Raw genomic sequence first — 20265 nt, 5'->3', positions numbered from 1 at the left:
TAAAAACACTAATGTTAAAAAAAAACAACGAAAAAAGTGCAAATTTTTTTTAGTGTGAACTTCAATCCCTCCGTATGAAAAAATAGAGTTGCATATATAATTAATTTTTTTTTTAAGAATACCATTCATACCTTGATTATCGATGTCCATATCAAAATTTTTCACCAAAATCACTTTGAAGTTAAAAAAAAAAAAACACTTAGAAAATTCATTTTTTTTTTTAATCGAAAAAAACATTCGTGTTTACCCGTTAAAACAATTTTGTTTCCGTAGGCGAAGTGTCTTTCCCTCTAATGACTTCATTTTTTCACATTCCTATGTTTCCAATAAAATATCTCCAACCAACATTTTTATTCCAGCTTTCTCTGTTCTAAAAAACGTAACAAAAATTCTTGCATAAGACCTTACCTTTTGACCTTCAGTCCATTAAACCCATCTGATGTCTAAGTAATTTTCCTTTGACACCATCTCAATAATATAGTAAACAAAAATCAATTTAATTGTTTACCAAGTTGTTGTATTTTTGATTTCTTTTGTTATTTGTTATTTTGTTTTTTATTCTTTTCGTTGTCTCTTTATATTTTCTAATAAGTATTCATTAAATATACAAAAATAAAACGTATATTATGCAAATCTACATTCATGATTGATCAAACTTAAGAATATCACACAAATACCACGTAAATTGGCTCTGTATACATTGCTATAACTATAGATAGATGACGAATCAAGTAAGGATTTTTTGTTGTTGTTTTGTTTGAATTTAAATTGCTGCCAATCGAACAATATATGGCATCACTATTGAGATATATAATTTTTATATTAGTTTTTGTTGTCTGCTCCTGGAACCGCTGTTAATCGAAGAGAATGATGATGGTGATGATGATGATGAAACGCGTTGTATACATTGCCCTAGGTCATGACTACGCTTAGATTTAAAATTAAATCTTTAGGTCAAAATATAAATACATATTAATTATAATTTAAATTCCAATCATTCTGCCTCATTCTAGGGGCACGGACCATCAGCGGTTTTTTGGAAACCTAAAAAAAGTAATTTAAATGATGAAAATTAGTATACAGTTTGACAAAAAATATCGTAAATAAGTGCCCTTACTTAAATTACGTAAGCAATTTTCCGTTTTCAAAATACATAGGTTATTGAAGGTCCTTGTTTCACCCTCATCGTCCGTGCCGCATACTGGCAAATAGGATTTGATGTCACAATTCAGGACACATTTTTCCTCAGTGGACAGGGAATGTGACATCGTTAAGGAAAGCAGCGACACTGAAAGTAGAACAAAAATTTATTAAAATAATGGGCATTTTATCTTTCAGATATACAAAATAGAAAACAGATATGAATAGATTTAAAGCCCGATTTTCCGCCACAGTCACAACTTGTGAGAGTCACAAAAATTCTCAAAATTGTGATCTCCTATAGAGCAGGTCAAAACTCACTACAATCTAAAAAAAGGATTTATTCTTTTTGTGACAAGTTGTGACTATGGGGCGGAATCGGACTGTTAAAGCACATAGTCGTAGAGACTCGTAGTTTGCATTTCTTTGCAAGAATAGTTTTGACTTTTTCTTCCTCTATCAATCTTATAATATATGGATGATCTTAAACACATAATTTAGAACCGAAAAAAAAATAAAAAAAAAAACTAAGTTTTTTTTTTGAACATTTTCATTGTGCTGTCTCAATGTTTCGAATGGGCATTATCAGTTTTTTGGCCGTAGCATACGCTTTCAATTTTCATTGTACGACGGCTGAATACAAGTCTAGGCCCTTGTCAGAATCGGTTCCTTCCATGGATTTCAAATAAAACAGATTTAGGTAATGTATAGAAAAAGAAATGATAAAATTCGTTCAAATTCTTCCTTATTTCGTGACCTTTCTTTATTAAATTAATTTGATCTACTTTGTCGGCTATAGGTCTGATTTGAATATATAGTTCATCTTTGTAGTTCTCTGTCGACGTTTCGATTGTGATTACAATCTATTTCAGGACTCTAAGAAAAATATTTCTAAAAATTGCTATTAAATTAAAAATTTATACTATCTTAAGGTTTTTATTCTAATGGTTTTCTTTTAACTCTTGTTTGATTTCTTTGTATTGGTTTTCTGTTTGCTCAAAATCACACAAGAGTTGAAAGAAAACCATTAGCATACAAATCTTAAGATAAGTATAAATTTTATATATAACACGGTGTTACAAAAATGAGGTTTCAAAATATACGCATGCGGAGACCTATCAGGTTTTGTAGAGCTAGTTGCACTGATTACGAAACGGTATTTGAAAATCCCCTAACAAACCCAAAATCTGGAAGTTACGGGCAAAAAACGGTTTTTTGGACCTTCACCCATTGAAAAAATTCTAGCTTCGACAATTTTTTACCCATTTTCTTTTAGGTATAGAACAAAAATGTTGTTTCGGCACGTAGTAGGATAACCTGGGCGCCAAGATTTGATAACGGATTTTTGTAGAGGAGCTCAATACAAACATTTTTTTTCTTTGGAAGGGGGGTCTATCTCCCCCCGTTTAGGTGGGAGGGGCAGTTTTCTAAAAAAAAATTATCAAAATAAAAAAAAATTATTAAAAAACAACGGCAACACTTACAGTGATAAATGATACCATTTCCGAAAGGAAAAATTGTACATTTGATTCTTATTTTTAAATCAATATAATATAACCAATAGTTTTTGAAATAATCGATTTCAAAGTTAAAAATAGGCGAAAAAATTTTTTTTAAAACTCATTTAATACTATTTTTGTCCAGACTGTGAATTTTAGTAAACAAATTACTTACACAGAAAACTGCCTCAATTGATTCCTTATCGAACAGTGAAAACTATATGTTTCTATGTCTTCTAGTTTTTGAGAAAATTGAAAAAGTATTTTATCAGATTTTTCTCTTTTCAAAATATTTTTTGTTTTTATTTGTTTTTATTTTTCAATTTTCTCGAAAACTAGAAGACATAGAAACATATAGTTTTCACTGTTCGATAAGGAATCAATTGAGGCAGTTTTGTGTGTTAAAATTTTTTTTATTAAAATTCACGGTCTGGACAAAAATAGTATTAAATGAGTTTTTAAAAATTTTTTTTCGCCTATTTTTAACTTTGAAATCGATTATTTCAAAAACTATTGATTATAATATATTGATTTAAAAATTAAAATTAAATGTACAATTTTGCCTTTTGGAAATGGTATCATTTATTACTGTAAGCGATGCCGTTGTTTTTTAATAATTTTTTTTTTATTTTTGTAATTTTTTTTTAGAAAACTGCCCCTCCCACCTAAACGGGGGGAGATAGACCCCCCTTTCAAAGAAAAATGTTTGTATTGAGCTCCTCTACAAAAACCCGTTATCAAATCCTGGCGCCCAGGTTATCCTACTACGTGCCGAAACAACATTTTTGTTCTATACCTAAAAGTTCGAATTTCTGTATCTGGGTTGAAATCGAAAAAAATTTTTTTCTCATCCAATTTTGGAGTGATTTTCATAAAAAATACCTCGATTGATTGGGAAATAGATATTGTTTATGAATATATTTTTTAAATAGCATGTTGTTTTGAAAACATATACTTTAAATTGATGCCGAAGTTGGGCAAATGAAGAAAAAAATGGAATTTTTGAACTTCGACAGCTTATAAATTCTAAGTGGTTTAACCGAGTTACATGTTTTATACATTGTTGAAAAGGTATATTTATCTTCTATCAGAAACTGTAAAAAAAATCGAAAATGGGTAAAAAATTGTCGAAGCTAGAATTTTTTCAATGGGTGAAGGTCCAAAAAACCGTTTTTTGCCCGTAACTTCAGATTTTGGGGGTGTTAGGGGATTTTCAAATACCGTTTCGTATTCAGTGCGACTAGCTCTACAAAACCTGATAGGTCTCCGCCCGCGTATATTTTGAGTGTTACACCGTGTAATAGAAGTATTGAGTCCTGAAGAAGATTGTAACCGCAATCGAACGTCCGTCGACAGAGAAATAGGTTAACTATATATTCAAATCAGACCTATAGCCGACGACGAAGAAGATCAAATTATTTTAAAATTCGTTCTGGATAAATTTTTGACAGAAGGTTTTGTGCATTTTTTAAAATAAGTAATCAAGAACTGAAAACAATGAATGAAAATTGAAAGAGTATACAGGGTGTCCGGTAGAAAATGGATAAGCCTAAAATGGCTGATAGGTGCACTTTTGACTGTTCTGAAACCGAATAGAAAAAGTTTCTATCGCAACCAGTTTAGAAAATATTAGCTTTTTTTCGTTCAGTGTACTTTAAATTTCATCATCTTACGTTTTCTTTAACCACAACCACGAATGAATGAATTTTATAAATTTCTTATTTTTATAATTTTCTACAATAATTGGATCACTACATAAGAAGTTAAAAGTTTTTAAAACTGTTGCATCTTTTCTTTTAAAAAAAATTGAAATTAGTTTTTCGATGCAAAATGTAAAAAAAAATATTTTATGAAAATTTTCAAACACCTGTGGTATAAAAAAGATCCATAGGAACGTAGGTGGCCAACTTTTTTAAAAATATGCGCGTCCAAAGGGGATTGCAAAATGGTAAAAGTTTTTATCAAATCTAGAGTTATTGGCAAGTTATTGGTACCAAAGTGCAAAAAAAGCCTATTAATTTAATAAATTATTTCAACTGTAAAATCTTAAGTTTTTCACATTGCTGCCACAAATGCATGGATTCCATCAGTTTTTGTAATCAGTCAAATTTTACAATAATTTTTCTTACACATAACTACTAAAAAAAGCGTTATAACCGTTAAACAATGGCTATAAAAAAAATAATTTAACTTTTTTTTAATGCAAAGTAGAAAAAAAAGTATTTGTTTGCTCAGTTTAAGCATGGGCATTAGGGTGGGTCAAAAAAATCGAAATTTTTTTTTTTGATTTGGTACTCCGAAAAATCGATTGCTAGACCCCTCTAGAATATACACACCAAATATGAGCTCTTTATATTAATGGGAAGGTCCTCCGCTTTGCAATTTTCCATTTTTACATCAAGCTTCTAATAAAAAAAAATAATTTTTTTATTAATTGACTTTTTAGCAAATTTCTTTTCATATTCTTGTAGGAAATTGAACGCTCTACAAAAAAGGCTTTATACACTTTTTTCGTTTATCTAACCGTTGAATAGATATTTGAGGTCCAAAAATCGAGAAAATCTTTAAAAATTCGTTTTTTGTTCTTAATTTTGTAACAAATTGAAAAATTATAATGATCAAACGCGCAAGACATATTCTTGTTGAAAATTGATTGCTCCACAAAAAAGGTCTTATTAACTTTTTTCATTAATCTAACCATTCTAAAGATATTCGAGGTCAAAGTTTAAAAAAAATATAAAAATATTTTATATTTTTAAAAAATTTCTAATTCACTGAAACCTCATTATTTTCAAATTAGCAAGATATATTCTTGAAGGGGCTTAAACGTTCTACAAAAAATTCCTTGGAATGAAATTGATTGCTTTAACCGTTTAGAAGATATTCGTATCCAAATCGCAATGCATACGGGTCATAAGAAAACTATTGAAATCAGTGAGCATTGGTTTGGATACGAATATCTTCTAAACGGTTAAAGCAATCAATTTCATTCCAAGGAATTTTTTGTAGAACGTTTAAGCCCCTTCAAGAATATATCTTGCTAATTTGAAAATAATGAGGTTTCAGTGAATTAGAAATTTTTTAAAAATATAAAATATTTTTATATTTTTTTTAAACTTTGACCTCGAATATCTTTAGAATGGTTAGATTAATGAAAAAAGTTAATAAGACCTTTTTTGTGGAGCAATCAATTTTCAACAAGAATATGTCTTGCGCGTTTGATCATTATAATTTTTCAATTTGTTACAAAATTAAGAACAAAAAACGAATTTTTAAAGATTTTCTCGATTTTTGGACCTCAAATATCTATTCAACGGTTAGATAAACGAAAAAAGTGTATAAGGCCTTTTTTGTAGAGCGTTCAATTTCCTACAAGAATATGAAAAGAAATTTGCTAAAAAGTCAATTAATAAAAAAATTATTTTTTTTTAGTAGAAGCTTGATGTAAAAATGGAAAATTGCAAAGCGGAGGACCTTCCCATTAATATAAAGAGCTCATATTTGGTGTGTATATTCTAGAGGGGTCTAGCAATCGATTTTTCGGAGTACCAATTCAAAAAAAAGAATTTCGATTTTTTTGACCCACCCTAATGGGCATACAATTGTGCATCGGGACAGCTTGTTTTGAGTTTTGACTTCTTAATGATCTCGTTTTAAAGAAAAATTGAGATCTTTGGTCCAGTTGGCCCAATGCATCGAAACTCATCGAAAATGTTGCAATGTTTTCGAATTTTTTTTCAATTCCCAATGTTATTGGGCTACGAAAAACATCCAATATTTGTTAGATGCAATTTAATTTACAGTTAATATTGTGAGCCACTTCTTATTTTATCTTTTAAACTGGTTATTAGCGAATTAGCAAACAAATATTTTTGTTCTACTTTGCATTAAAAAAAAAGTTAAATTATTTTTTTATAGCCATTGTTCAACGGTTATAACACTTTTTTTAGTAGTTATGTGTAAGAAGAATTATTGTCAAATATGACTGATTAAAAAAACTGATGGAATCCATGCATTTGTGGCAGCAATGTGAAAAACTTAAGATTTTACAGTTGAAATAATTTATTAAATTAATAGGCTTTTTTTGCACTTTGGTACCAATAACTTGCTAGTAACTCTAGATTTGATAAAAACTTTTCCCATTCTGCAATCCCCTTTGGACGCGCATATTTTTAAAAAAGTTGGCCACCTACGTTCCTATGGATCTTTTTTATACCACAGGTGTTTGAAAATTTTCATAAAATATTTTTTTTTACATTTAGCATCGAAAAACTAATTTCAATTTTTTTTAAAGAAAAGATGCAACAGTTGTAAAAACTTTTAACTTCTTATGTAGTGAGCCAGTTTATTGTAGAAAATTATAAAAATAAGAAATTTATAAAATTCATTCATTCGTGGTTGTGGTTAAAGAAAACGTAAGATGATGAAATTTAAAGTACACTGAACGAAAAAAAGCTAATATTTTCTAAACTGGTTGCGATAGAAACTTTTTCTATTCGGTTTCAGAACAGTCAAAAGTGCACCTATCAGCCATTTTAGGCTTATCCATTTTCTACCGGACACCCTGTATGTATAAGTATGTTTTAGGGAAAATTAAATTAATATTTTTTTTTTATATATTTCACTTTATTGATGATGAAAAAATTGTTAGTGAATGGTAACACAAAAATAAAATTCACAGGACAACGCATCATGGAAGTTTGTATATTTTAAAGATTTATAAAAATTTTTAACATCATTAATACTTTGGTTTTGCAGCCCAGCAAATTATTAAGCTATACATCAAAAATGTATCCCAATTCACATAGAGCAGGCTAAATTTTTGACAGCTGAAAATTTATCTTTACACCTCAATGTCAATAGTGTCACAAATGTATTCTCGGCTAAATATTTTTAACCCAGTTCACTCACGGCCTAGTGAGGCATAATGATCTACATACGTTGATGTTCGTTTTTTACATAATAAACGCTACCGTTTTTGAAATTTGGAGAAAAGACAAAGAAAAAAGTCAACTTTCCTTAAAGAGCAACTTTCCAAAAATTTCGCGAAATGAAGGAGTTAGAGAAGTCATTAAGTTTTTTTATTTAACATTGTTTGGGCATTCATTTGAGAAATTATACCAAATTTGATAAAATGCGTTATTAGCAAGTGAATAGAAAAGACAAAATAGTGAATGGATACAATTATTTTGAAGGGATGTAAATTGCTTAGGTAAAGGGACCCTTCCCTTGGAAAAACAGTGATGTAAATGTAATTACTACAAAACCATTTCTGCATAAGTAGAAAAGAAGCCATCAAAGAAAATAAAATGCACGACTGGGGTCGCACGTACTTGCTCTTGCAGTTCAAAGCACTTTTATGTTAGTCTACTTGTAGATTTTAAAAGCTGCCTCTAAATTAAAAAAAAAAAAGATATTGGGGAAGAGCCGACATTTAGGGCAAAATTTTGTAAAATGAAAAAATTTTTTTTTGTTATTTGACTTTTTTGAGAAAAAATAAAAATGCAGTTTTATTGCCACTGCTTTAAATATTACGTATACAAAGTTTAATCAAAATCGTTAAAGCCGTTTTCGAGAAATTTGCAATATCGTATTTTTTTGTATGGGAGGTATACGTTCTATACGAGATAGAAAAAAAACAAAAAAAAACCAACTTTCAGAATTCCATAAAAATCATCTGTACCAAATTTGAAGAAAATCCGTCCACCCGTTTAGGCTGTGGAAATGTGTACAGATGGACGCACAACCGCACAACCGCACAGACGCACAGACGCACGGACGGAATTGCGAGACCCACTTTTTCGGAATTCTCCATCATCGTAATGTTGGTTTTGATTAAAACCTCAATTTTTTTTTTCGACACGAAACCAATACTTGCCCTATAGAGCAAGTAAAAAGAAGAGAAAAGTGGATAAAAGGGTGTCTGGTTTTGCGAGAAAAGGTTTTACATTTTTTGTGACGGCTGTCTTACAGACATGTGGGCTCGGTATTGAATTACCCAACTCAAAACTCAGATTGTATTTTATCCCCAAAATTGAGAAAAGAACTCCGAAGAATAAAACTTACCGCTGAAGTCGGGAATTTCTAACTTTTTTAAAAGAGCTTGACACAAAAAAATCTTTGCACCGTATTTATTAGCTTTTCTACCAATGCTAAGAATACATCTGACTTAAGAGAGAATATATTGTGAGGAAATAATAAAAATGTGTTGAATTTCATCCCTTTTCCCTGCTATTCCGCGAACTTTTTGACCCACCCTTGTACCAACCGGATTCACAAAAAAAAAATTTGTTTTCCTCCTTCAAACAGATATCTTTCTGTTTGAAACGGAATTTCAAAGCTTAAGAATAGTAATTTTTGAATAAATATTAAAAAATTACGTATTAATTATCCCTGAATTAAAAACAATTTTTGAAAAACTGGTAATTTTGCTGATTTTTCATGGTTTTTGACTAGCTCCAGAACTTGGTTATTATACGTAGGAAACTTTTACTTACCAAATATTATATATAGATATTTTTCAACAAAATAAATCTTAAATCAACGAAACGGTATTTAAAAAGTCCCTAACACGGAGTTAGGGGCAAAAAACGGTTTTTTTGACCTTCACCCATTGAAAAACATCTAGCTTCGTCAAATTTTTACCCATTTACAGTTTCTAATAGGAGATAAATATACCTTTTCAACAATGTATAAAACATGTAACTCGGTTAAACCACCTAGAATTTATAAGCTGTCAAAGTTCAAAAATTCCATTTTTTTTCGTCATTTTTCCAACTTCGACATCAAATTAAAGTACATATATATTTTCACAACAACATGCTGTTTGAAAAATAATATTCTAAAATAATATTTATTTCCAAATCAAACGAGGTATTTTTTATGAAAATCAGTTTAAAATTATCTTAGAAAAAAAAATTTTACGATTTCAACCCAGATACAGAAATTGCCCCTAGAACAAAAATGTTGTTTTGGCACGTAGCCAAGATTTGATAACAGGATTTTGTAGAGGAGTTCAATACAATTATTTTTTTCTTTGGGAGGGCAGTTTTCTAAAAAAAAATTATCAAAATAAAAAAAAATTATTAAAAAACAACGGCAACACTTACAGTAATAAATGATACCATTTCCGAAAGGCAAAATTGTACATTTAATTTTAATTTTTAAATCAATATATTATAACCAATAGTTTTTGAAAAAATCGATTTCAAAGTTAAAAATAGGCGAAACTAAATTTTTAAAAACTCATTTTATACTATTTTTGTCCAGACTGTGAATTTTAATAAAAAAAATTACTCACACAGAAAACTGCCTTAATTGATTCCTTATCGAACAGTGAAAACTATTTATGTTTCTATGCCTTCTAGTTTTTGAGAAAATTGAAAAATTAAAACAAAAAATATTTTGAAAAAAGAAAAATCTGATAAAATAATTTTTCAATTTTCTCAAAAACTAGAAGAAACTGTAAAAAAATCGAAAATGGGTAAAAATTTGATGAAGCTGGATTTTTTTCAATGGGTGAAGGTAAAAAAAACCGTTTTTTGCCCCTAACTCCAGATTTTGGGGGTGTTAGGGACTTTTTAAATACCGTTTCGTAATCAGTGCGACTAGCTCTACAAAACGTGATAGGTCTCCGCCCGCGTATATTTTGAGTGTTACACCGTGTTATTAGGGAACCGGAACGAACAGCTCCGATTTTGAAGATTTTAAAATTCGCCGATGTTGTTTATTTGTATTGTTTAGTGTTGCATTTGTATTGATTTATTTTTTGTATTTGTAATATTTTGAAAATAAGCCGAATTTACTAGGCTTTTAAGCTTTGATTTTTTTTGTAATTAATTTTGTTTTTCTGTTCATTTCAACACTGATGACAAGAAGGAGTGGGTCAAATTTCTGAATTAAAAATTCTGGTTTTTCAAAATTCTGTTTTTTTTTTTTTTTTTAAATTTCGCCGGCATACTTATATTTGAGAAAAAAAAATCAGCTAATTCCGTTTGTTTTTCATAGAATATGTGCTAAAATACAAAAATATACCTCATTAATGTAATTCAACTCTAGTACATTTCTAACTACATATTATTTATAAGATAAGCTGGCTTATAAGTCACGTTTTTATTTCATTGAATTCTAATTATCAAGGACAAAATTGTAATTCACATTATTCCAACGTGGACTGTGGCGTATACGTGCTCTATTTTTGATTGCCTTTTTCTTAAACAGTATATATGCAAGAGTAAGGAAGAAGAAGACGGTTGGTCAAGCTAGAAAATTTTTGTTCATGCAATCTGGCCATGATACATATTCCTGATTGCCGAAAATTTAATTTAAACTATAAAGTAACACTTCTTTATGTAATTATTCAAAGGAGTAACTTCTATCGTATGTAAGCTACAAAATGCGTAGTAAGCATATGCTTTAAAAATAAAAAAAAAAAAAATAAACAATGAATGATTAAAAAAAGTATTAAATACTATTAGTTAACAATTTGTGCCTTAAATAATAAAAATGAATGGAAAATTTTCAAGGATCACCGTCTATTTGACTTGTGGCTGTAGGTCAAGTAATTTCACACGTGAACGTGCTCTCAATCTTTGCATTACGCACGAGTAATGTGTATTTTTCTCATAACAATAATTCTATTGGACGCAAATTCATGTTGCGTTTTAATAAACAAAGTGATAACTGATAACAAAGTTGATTTCATTACCCCCCCTCAGATACTACATGATGAGTTATTATTTTCGATTAATATGCTTTGTGAATGACATACAACTTAAGTGTGGAAAATCTTATTAAACGCTTGGTCTCATTAATGCAATACATCATTTCTATAATTACTTATTCATTATCAGACTTTTTTTTTTTTTTGTCTATTTTGTGTAAAAGGGAGATCACACATTTGTTGAAAAATTCATGGATCGACGTAATTCCCACATTTCATTGATAAGCACTCTAGACAAACCGTCACTATAAATATTGATAACAAAGATTTTGTTATTTGAAGAAATTGTACGTGTTTGTGTGCATGTTTGATTGGTTTTATAAAAACAATGATGATTTCATTCAAATAAAATGTATCAATAAACAACGTGAATAACGGTAACGGTGTCCATTGCTTAACTACCTGTGAACCACTATTCGTTTTTGTTTTGTTTGTTTGAGTTTTTAACCTCAAACTTATTAGATCCTTGGATTCTACTAAACAAATTATTATTTCTTTATTTTCGAATAAAATGTTTTTCGATTATCCTCCTTATTTTTAATTCTTTTTTTAAAGGTTTCCTAAAATATATCACATAAATTATTCCAACATCCATACGTAAAGTTCTATGTATTCCTTGGCGAAAATTTGGCCTAAAATAGCACAAAATTGTGTACGAGGATGAGAGTTCACAATTTCGCATTTACTAACATGATTTGGAAATGTGCGAAATTGAATCACATAATTCTGTCAGCGACTGGCTGTTGAACCGTCCGTCACCCAAATCAAAGAAAGAAAAAAAAAGCCCCAGACGTCAAATTACTAAAATTCGTGTACGTTTTGGACGACAGCCAATCGCTATCGGATATGTTCAATAAAGTGACATGTCCTATGAGCTATGACAGACAACGATGAAGATGAAACATCAAAAAGTTATAATGGTCTGGTCATGTCATATTGATTTATCTTTTGCGATTTTTAGACGGCCACATAAATAAATAGATACACATGTATCTTTTGATCAGTATAAGATGTATAGAAATGTTAATGAACAGATACAAGGATTCTCTGAGAGAATTATGTTTTTATCGTCGCATATTTTTGTTTATGATACAGACAAATTGAATGAATCGTGTGTGATTTATCTTTTGCCGCATCATGTCGCACTGAATTGGCATCACGCTTTGCTCACGCACGACACGAGTGCGAATTTCGATAAATTTTGATTATAGATTTTTGCAGTATTATTTTTATATCAAAGTGTCCGAATATTTTATGTATTACAATAAATAGGTATATCATGATTCATGACGCTTTTTCAAAATCAAAGAATTTGTATGAAAAAAATTACTCATGTCCTAGAGTTTCTGTCATGTAAACAAAAAATGATTTTTTCTTAACGAAATTGGTCCTACCTATGTACCTCTGAGAAAAAATAGTTAAAATCGGGATATCTATTTTAAATAGCACGGTGTTACAAAAATGAGGTTTTAAAATATACGCGGGCGGAGACCTATCAGGTTTTGTAGAGCTAGTCGCACTGAATACGAAACGGTATTTGAAAATCCCCTAACACCCCCAAAATCTGGAGTTACGGGCAAAAAACGGTTTTTTGAACCTTCACCCATTGAAAAAATTCTAGCTTCGACAATTTTTTACCCATTTTCGATTTTTTTACAGTTTCTGATAGAAGATAAATATACCTTTTTAACAATGTATAAAACATGTAACTCGGTTAAACCACTTAGAATTTATAAGATGTCAAAGTTCAAAAATTCAATTTTTTTTGTCATTTGCCCAACTTCGGCATCAATTTAAAGTATATGTTTTCAAAACAACATGCTATTTAAAAAATATATTCTAAAACTATATCTATTTCCCAATTATTCGAGGTATTTTTTATGAAAATCACTTCAAAATTGGCTTAGAAAAAAAAAATTTTCGATTTCAACCCAGATACAGAAATTCGAACTTTTAGGAATAGAACAAAAATGTTGTTTCGGCACGTAGTAGGATAAGTTGGGCGCCTAGTTTTGATGAAAGGTTTTTGTAAAGGAGGTCAATACAAACATTTTTTTCTTTGAAAGGGGGGTCTATCTCCCCCCATTTAGGTGGGAGGGGCATTTTTCTAAAAAAAAATTATCAAAATAAAAAAAAATTATTAAAAAACAACGGCAACACTTACAGTAATAAACGATACCATTTCCAAAGGGCAAAATTGTGCATTTAATTCTAATTTTTAAATCAATATAATATTACCAATAGTTTTTGAAATAATCGATTTCAAAGTTAAAAATAGGGGAAAAAAATTTTTTTTAAACTCATTTTATACTATTTTTGTCCAGACTGTGAATTTTAGTAAATATATTACTTAGACAGAAAACTGCCTCAATTAATTCCTTACCGAACAGTGAAAACTATATGTTTCTATGTCTTCTAGTTTTTGAGAAAATTGAAAAATAAAAACAAATAAAAACAAAAAATATTTTGAAAAAAGAAAAATCTGATAAAATAATTTTTCAATTTTCCCGAAAACTAGAAGACATAGAAACATATAGTTTTCACGGTTCGATAAGGAATCAATTGAGGCAGTTTTCTGTGTGAGAAATTTTTTTTACTAAAATTCACAGTCTGGACAAAAATAGTATAAAATGAGTTTTAAAAATTTTTTTTCACCTATTTTTAACTTTGAAATCGATTATTTCAAAAACTATTGGTTATATTATATTGATTTAAAAATTAGAATCAAATGCACAATTTTGCCCTTTGGAAATGGTATCATTTATTACTGTAAGTGTTGCCGTTGTTTTTTAATAATTTTTTTTTATTTTGATAATTTTTTTTTAGAAAAATGCCCCTCCCACCTAAATGGGGAGAGATAGACCCCCCTCCCAAAGAAAAAAATGTTTGTATTGAGCTCCTCTACAAAAACCCTTCGTCAAAACTTGGCGCCCAACTTATCCTACTACGTGAAGAAACAACATTTTTGTTCTATACCTAAAAGTTCGAATTTCTGTATCTGGGTTGAAATCGAAAAATTTTTTTTCTAAGCCAATTTTGAAGTGATTTTCATAAAAAATACCTCGATTAATTGGGAAATAGATATAGTTTTAGAATATATTTTTTAAATAGCATGTTGTTTTGAAAACATATACTTTAAATTGATGCCGAAGTTGGGCAAATGACAAAAAAAATTGAATTTTTGAACTTTGACATCTTATAAATTCTAAGTGGTTTAACCGAGTTACATGTTTTATACATTGTTAAAAAGGTATATTTATCTTCTATCAGAAACTGTAAAATCGAAAATGGGTAAAAAATTGTCGAAGCTAGAATTTTTTCAATGGGTGAAGGTCCAAAAAACCGTTTTTTGCCCGTAACTCCAGATTTTGGGGGTGTTAGGGGATTTTCAAATACCGTTTCGCATTCAGTGCGACTAGCTCTACAAAACCTGATAGGTCTCCGCCCGCGTATATTTTGAGTGTTACACCGTGTAGTTAAAAATGGTTGTTTGTGACTATTTTAAAAGTCAATCGAAGTATTCTCTGAATAAACTATTAGATAGTCAATTTTAACTACACTGGTCTGCAAAATTTAACTTCTTTTTTCTCCTTCAAATAATTTTTTGATATTATGAAAGATTAGACTTTCCTGAATCTAAATCTGGTTTCTGAAAAATTCTATCAGGTACCATTTTTGTAAAAATGATTTTTTAAAAATGTGGGTAGTTTCTAAAAAATAAACCTTTTAGATTTATTTGAACTCGTGCAAAATTAAAACTATTTGTAGCATTGAGCTCAAATTTGGAGGACTTATTCCTCGTAATATGGCCTATCGATTGACACCAAATATGTCCTTTTACATTAATATTTACTCATATTTTAAAATACTGATTTATAAAAAAAGCTGAAATATTGAAATCCTTTACTTTTTAGTAAATCCAACATGAACAAAAACACCTTTATTATAGAAAATGTAAAATATCAACGCCCATTATATTTAAAAAGTCAAATATGTAAAGAAAACCATAATAAAATACATTAAACAAAATTTTTACGTGTTTTGTAATTTTATATACTGTTTATCTATGTATTTAGAAATATCTTATTTGTAATAAACCATTCGATAGACTGCCTTGTAAAGCTTCAGATTTGTTTCTCCTAGAAACAAAAGTATACTTTTCTTATAGTTTTTGATGTGCTGAGTTAGAATCCGAAGTCAAAAAAATTCTATCACGTGAGAATTTTAAGATATTCTCATTAAAGTATCACAAAATCAAGTTTTTTCTTATAGAAAATCTAAATAAAAACTACTATATCTCACAAACCAGAGCTGACCGACATTTCGTTCGGAGTTCGGATTCAAAATCAGCACACTAAAGTCCATTAGAAAAGTATATTTTTGTTCTAGTTAGAAAGATATATTAATTTTTAGAGATCAGTTTTTTTTATGATAAGATATGCCAAACCTACTAAACTTACTTAAATTAAGATATCTCGGAGAAGAAATGAGATATTGAGAAGATTGAAACTGAATTTGAAAGAAAAAAATAAGTTCTTTTATAAACCGTAACAATTTTAGTTGAAAATATTACATTATGCCAAAATATTTCTTCGAAAACAGCAAAAAAAAAAATGGGTTTTTGAGATTTTCTAACGGGAAAACGTGACGTGCTAGATCAATTCTGACTTCGGATTCGGAATCAGCATATTAAAATCCTTTACAAAAGTATAGTTTTATTTAAAGGAGGATTTCCTTGCAGACCAGTGCTATTAAGAGCCAATTTTTCAATATATTGACATTTAATGAAAAATCAAGGCTAAAACAGTTATTTTGTTAAAATTGACTATTTAATAGTAATTTTGGAGAATACTTCAATCGACTATTAAAATAGTCACAAATAAACTACATATATCAAATAGTTATCCCGATATTAACAATTTTTTGCTCTGAGTATGGAACAATGAAATCAAGTCTTATTTGACTTATTATTTGGTGTTTATCATCATTTTAGATAAAATATCCTAAAATATAACATTTAGATAAATTATGAAATTGTTTCATGGAGTTAGATTCCAATGAACCAATTTTTGTATGACGTGTTCCTGGATGGTTTCCAGTCGTTTGTATAAATCACACATTCAAATGAATAAAATAGGTACACCGTACAGCTAGTGTGGCCCAAGAAATATTTTTTTTTCGATTTTTGGTCGGGTCACCCCCTAAGTTTGTTCCACTTATCTACAACATTAACGTTGTGAAATTTCAATTAACTATCTTAACCGCAAGAGGGTGCTAGTAACAGTTCAATTTTTAGGTTTTGTAAATAATCTTCATTTTTTTTTCACTTGTTTTAATGAAACAAATAAAATTTGGTTTCGAAAAAAGTGAGAAATAATTAATAAATGCAAATAAAATGTCTGTGTACCACCTGTTGACGAAATTTACTTGGAAGTGTGGTTCCAAAAATTATTATTTCGATATTTTTTTCAGAATAAGTATAACAACCACAACTTTCAAGCAATTTTTAACTTAAAATTTAAAAAAAAATATTTTTTTTTTACTTTTTTTTTCATAAAAATACAATTTTTCAATAGCGATCAGCACCCCTTCTATATAAGATAGGAGGCTGAAAATTCAACAGTATGATACCAATAGAATGTGGAACCAAACTAGGGGGTGGCCCAACGTTTATTTGAAAATTTTATTTTTCCCATACAAGCTTGGAAATTCAAATGATCCAAAATCCTTTACAGAAAGAACCGACATTTATAACAGTTGTTTTTTCTTCAAAAATTCGGAAACATAAAACCGTTTTCGAGAAAATAATATTTCCGGTATATATTTGTAATCGGAAAATGCTTAAAAATAAGGTAGGTACACCAAATTTAATGTCAATTCTATAAGCCGTTTAGGTCGTAGTTCAATGTACAGATGGAGCACAAGCGAACAGATGCACGCTCATTTATTAACAATTTTTCATTTAAATGTGTGACTTAAAAAAAAAAAAGTTTTTTTGCTGTTCGGCACACTGGAACGTATATTCATCAAAACAATACCAAAAAGTTGTGGTACATATGTACCTATAAGAAATTTAAAATAATTGGAGTTTGTGGTCCTAATAAATTTTGTCGAGACTGAAATTTTTCGACAATTCGGGAGATCTTGATGCTCCATTTTGAATCAAAGATGAGCAAGAGAAAATTTCGTCACTCAGTACCTACCAGTTCATTTCAATAGAAAAAAAATGTGGCAAAGCAATCTTAGGAACTTGAAACTCTCACTTTTATAAAAGTTTTTATGATTTGCCAAATTAAGTTTGGCACAAAAGGCCTTACTTATTTCTTAAAGGGAACCATGTTCTAGGATTTGGTTTTTAATTTTAATTTGTTAATTTGGAAAGTTTCGAATAAATTAAAAAAGTATCTTTAAGAAGAAATCTTAGAACTTGGTTGGGAATCAGTGTTTTTTGTGTTAAACTTTAATCTAACAACGAATTTAATTGCTGATTTTGAAAATTAAGGTTTTTTTTTTTTAAATTTCACTACTTTTTGCGTTCAGAACCATCTAAAAAGACAATGGACGATATGGAAAGCTTATAGTCATTGAGGCTTGTAAAAATATTTCCCAAAAACTTATCCATAAAATCCAATTTTCAAAGCAATAGAAGCTATCGAAAATTTTCAACAGATAATAGAGACATACAAAAAAGTTTATAAAAGTTAATGTAAATTAACCGATAGAAATTTCCATTCCCTTTACTATCGACAAAGCGTTTTATTTGAAATATTTTTTTAATTTAAAATTGAGAATGCAAGAGAAATATCGTAAACGAAAGATGGCAAAAATATCTTTTTGCTTGCAATATGGCGCCAAAACCAAAACCCATACAAAAAATATTAATCTGTTAATACTTACGTGCAAATAAAACGCCGATCAACTTCATTTTGGTTTAATCCCGTGAAAATCAGCAAACAATTAAAAAAAAAAAAAAAAAATGAAAATGAACTACAAAAGTCAACAACAATTGTGTGTTTCAAATAAAACAGGAAAAATTAATTATAATTTTCCAATCAATTGAATTTTATTTATTTTCACTTTAATTAGAGGAAATACGCCAACAAAGATCACGTGGATAGAACAATACTCTTCACTTAAAAATTCCGACGTTTTTTTCTTTCTTTTTTTTTTTTGGATAAGGCAAATCGTTCTGACCACAACCACTTTCGCTAAACGCCGAATAACGAATCAATTTATTTTCAAAATTTGCCAAACACTAAGTTATCTCACGGATCGATAGAATCCCGATATCCAAACGATTTTATGCAAAAAAAAAAAAAAAAGAGAAGAAGATGATGTAGGTATCCTGCTTTGAGATGTGTTATACCGCCAACGAACCGATCTCATCCAAAACAGTTTTCACAAGAACAACATTATCTTTTGGCAAAAGTGGCGCGGCGTCCAAAAAATATTTAAGCCTCAAACATGCACTCACTCAATTCAACTGGACAGAAAAGATAGTTTCGCCGCAAAAGACTCTAAAAATTCGCGATCGTTTTAATATTTTTTTTTTTGTTTTTAGTTTTTTTTTTTTACTTTGTTCTTCGATTTTTAGTTTGCTCAGCGCAAAATTTGATTTTAGTGTCCTCTTTTATAAAAAAAAATAAAAATAATAAAAAAAATATTGTATGCGAAAATAAATGGCCAGAAGCGAAGAAGATATGGATGGGTGAACCGTATAGATGCTGCGGTGGCTGCCTTTTAGTTTGGACTCAAAAATATCTCAGCGTCAATAAGCGATAGGTACCTAATTTTATATAGATATTTTTTGTCTCATGCTCGGCGACCACTAGTAATTTGACGTTTTTACACATCCAGATAAGAGGACTGTATCTACATGGAGAGATAGATGAGTGTTGTATTGAATTTGAATTTGAGACAGAAATAAAACAAAAAAAAAACAAAAATAAAATATAAAAGTAGGAGTCACAACGAACGCGAGCACCAGCACGATCGATGTACAACGGCCGATCGTACATTATGTACATATCTTATAGATACTTTGGACACTGTACATACATACACTCTGTGTCATATGAATGAGTTAATATTCGAAATCATAAAATTAATTAAATTTTGTAGTTAATAAAAAATAGTTACTTCAATAATCTGGAAAATCAATGAATGAAAATCTTCTAATTAGCCTATTCATAAAAAAAACAATTCTTAGAAAACAGTTCTATAAATAACAATTCTTCGAATGAAAAGTTTTTTGTTTGCCATTTGTTCACCGCACCGTGCGTGTTGCGAGTTTCTCGTGGCTTCAAAAAAACTAGGTGTCTAAAGTATCCCCATCGATGAATTGTCATTCGAAGAAGTGTTTTTCGAAGAATTATTTTTTTTTTAATGAAATGTCTTTAAAGATTCGTAGTTCGAAGAATTGTTTTCGAAGCTGCGTTAAAAATTGTCACCAAAAATGTATCGAAACAATTCTTCGAATTACAATTCTTTGAACAAAATTAATTGAAAACAACAATTTACTTCTTCGAATAACAATTCTTCGAATAAAAATTCTTCAAATAACAATTCTACCAGTAACAATTTTTCGAATAGCAATTTTTCGAATAACACTTCTTCGAATAACAATTTTTCGAAATACAATTCTTCGAATAAGAATTCTTCCAATAACAATTTTTCGAATAACAATTCATCGAATGCAACATCTTTGAATGATTTATCGAAAATTTATCAAAAAACAATAATTCTTCGAAAACAATTCATTGAATTGACATTTATTGGAAACAAATTCTTGGGGCCAAGTTAGCAAATAAAAAAACACGAACCAAATCAAGTGATTCAGAGTGTACAAAAACGACAAGATCGATTCCAAGTATTCAGAGATCGGATGAGATATGAAATTGATAA

The 20265-nt window shown here is 29.4% G+C and overlaps 1 protein-coding gene across 1 annotated transcript; it reads right to left on the bottom strand.

Annotated features, from left to right (window-relative positions):
- Window positions 1-495: 495 nt before the first annotated feature.
- LOC129914789 (Kazal peptide Pr13a) lies at window positions 496-18970 on the bottom strand. Its single transcript, XM_055994184.1, has 3 exons — window positions 18259-18970; window positions 1118-1288; window positions 496-1044 (listed from the first exon to the last, which is right to left on the bottom strand). Exons 1-3 carry the CDS (start codon window positions 18284-18286, stop codon window positions 1010-1012), a joined length of 234 nt encoding a protein of 77 aa, XP_055850159.1. The 5' UTR covers window positions 18287-18970; the 3' UTR covers window positions 496-1009.
- Between the last annotated feature and the right edge of the window lie 1295 nt (window positions 18971-20265).

The sequence above is a fragment of the Episyrphus balteatus genome, chromosome 3, assembly GCF_945859705.1.
Source record: "Episyrphus balteatus chromosome 3, idEpiBalt1.1, whole genome shotgun sequence".
NCBI lineage: Eukaryota > Metazoa > Arthropoda > Insecta > Diptera > Syrphidae > Episyrphus > Episyrphus balteatus.
Note: the sequence above shows the minus strand (reverse complement) of the source record. Positions and strands in the feature narration are given on the sequence as shown.